The 422-nt window shown below is 52.4% G+C and overlaps 1 protein-coding gene across 1 annotated transcript in view; it reads right to left on the bottom strand.

Moving 5' to 3' along the window:
- MFHAS1 (malignant fibrous histiocytoma amplified sequence 1) overlaps positions 1–48 on the bottom strand; it is a 30287-nt gene extending 30239 nt beyond the window's left edge. Inside the window, exon 1 of the mRNA XM_009995974.1 lies at positions 13–48. Within this exon, the coding sequence (XP_009994276.1) occupies positions 13–48 (36 nt within the window). The remainder of the gene's footprint in view (positions 1–12) is intronic.
- Positions 49–422: the final 374 nt, after the last annotated feature.

Here is a 422-nt window from a genome sequence, read left to right as displayed (position 1 = left end):
AGCACAGCTCACCCGAAAAACAACAGCTAAAGCTGCTGTATTGCTCATCTCCGCGTCATTTCTGCACCCGGCAAAGGCCGTGTTTTCATCCAGCCCTGCAAGAAACCGAGATTAACCTTTCTTCCCACTAAGTGTTGGAGGGTGTGAAAGCCTGTGAACCGCTGGTTAGTCAGAGCAACTCTGCCACCTTCCTGTCGTGCTTTGTTTCCTTTGCTGCACGCCATCTGGCCAGATCCTGAGCACTGCCTTCTTCAGGATCCTCAGTCCAGCTTCGCTCCTTGGGCTCAGAGAAACGAGCCTGGAAATTTCCACTACAGCTACAGGGGTAAACGGCCTTTTTTATGGCGGGGCCAACAGGCAGACTGATGGAGGCCGTGAGGTTGGACTCTTCTCCCTATGACAAGTGACAGAACAAGAGGAAA

This window comes from Chaetura pelagica, unplaced genomic scaffold (genome assembly GCF_000747805.2).
Source record: "Chaetura pelagica isolate M959 unplaced genomic scaffold, ChaPel_1.0 scaffold142, whole genome shotgun sequence".
Lineage (NCBI taxonomy): Eukaryota > Metazoa > Chordata > Aves > Apodiformes > Apodidae > Chaetura > Chaetura pelagica.
The sequence above is the reverse complement of the archived record's forward strand: the minus strand, read 5'-3'. Positions and strand labels throughout refer to the sequence as shown.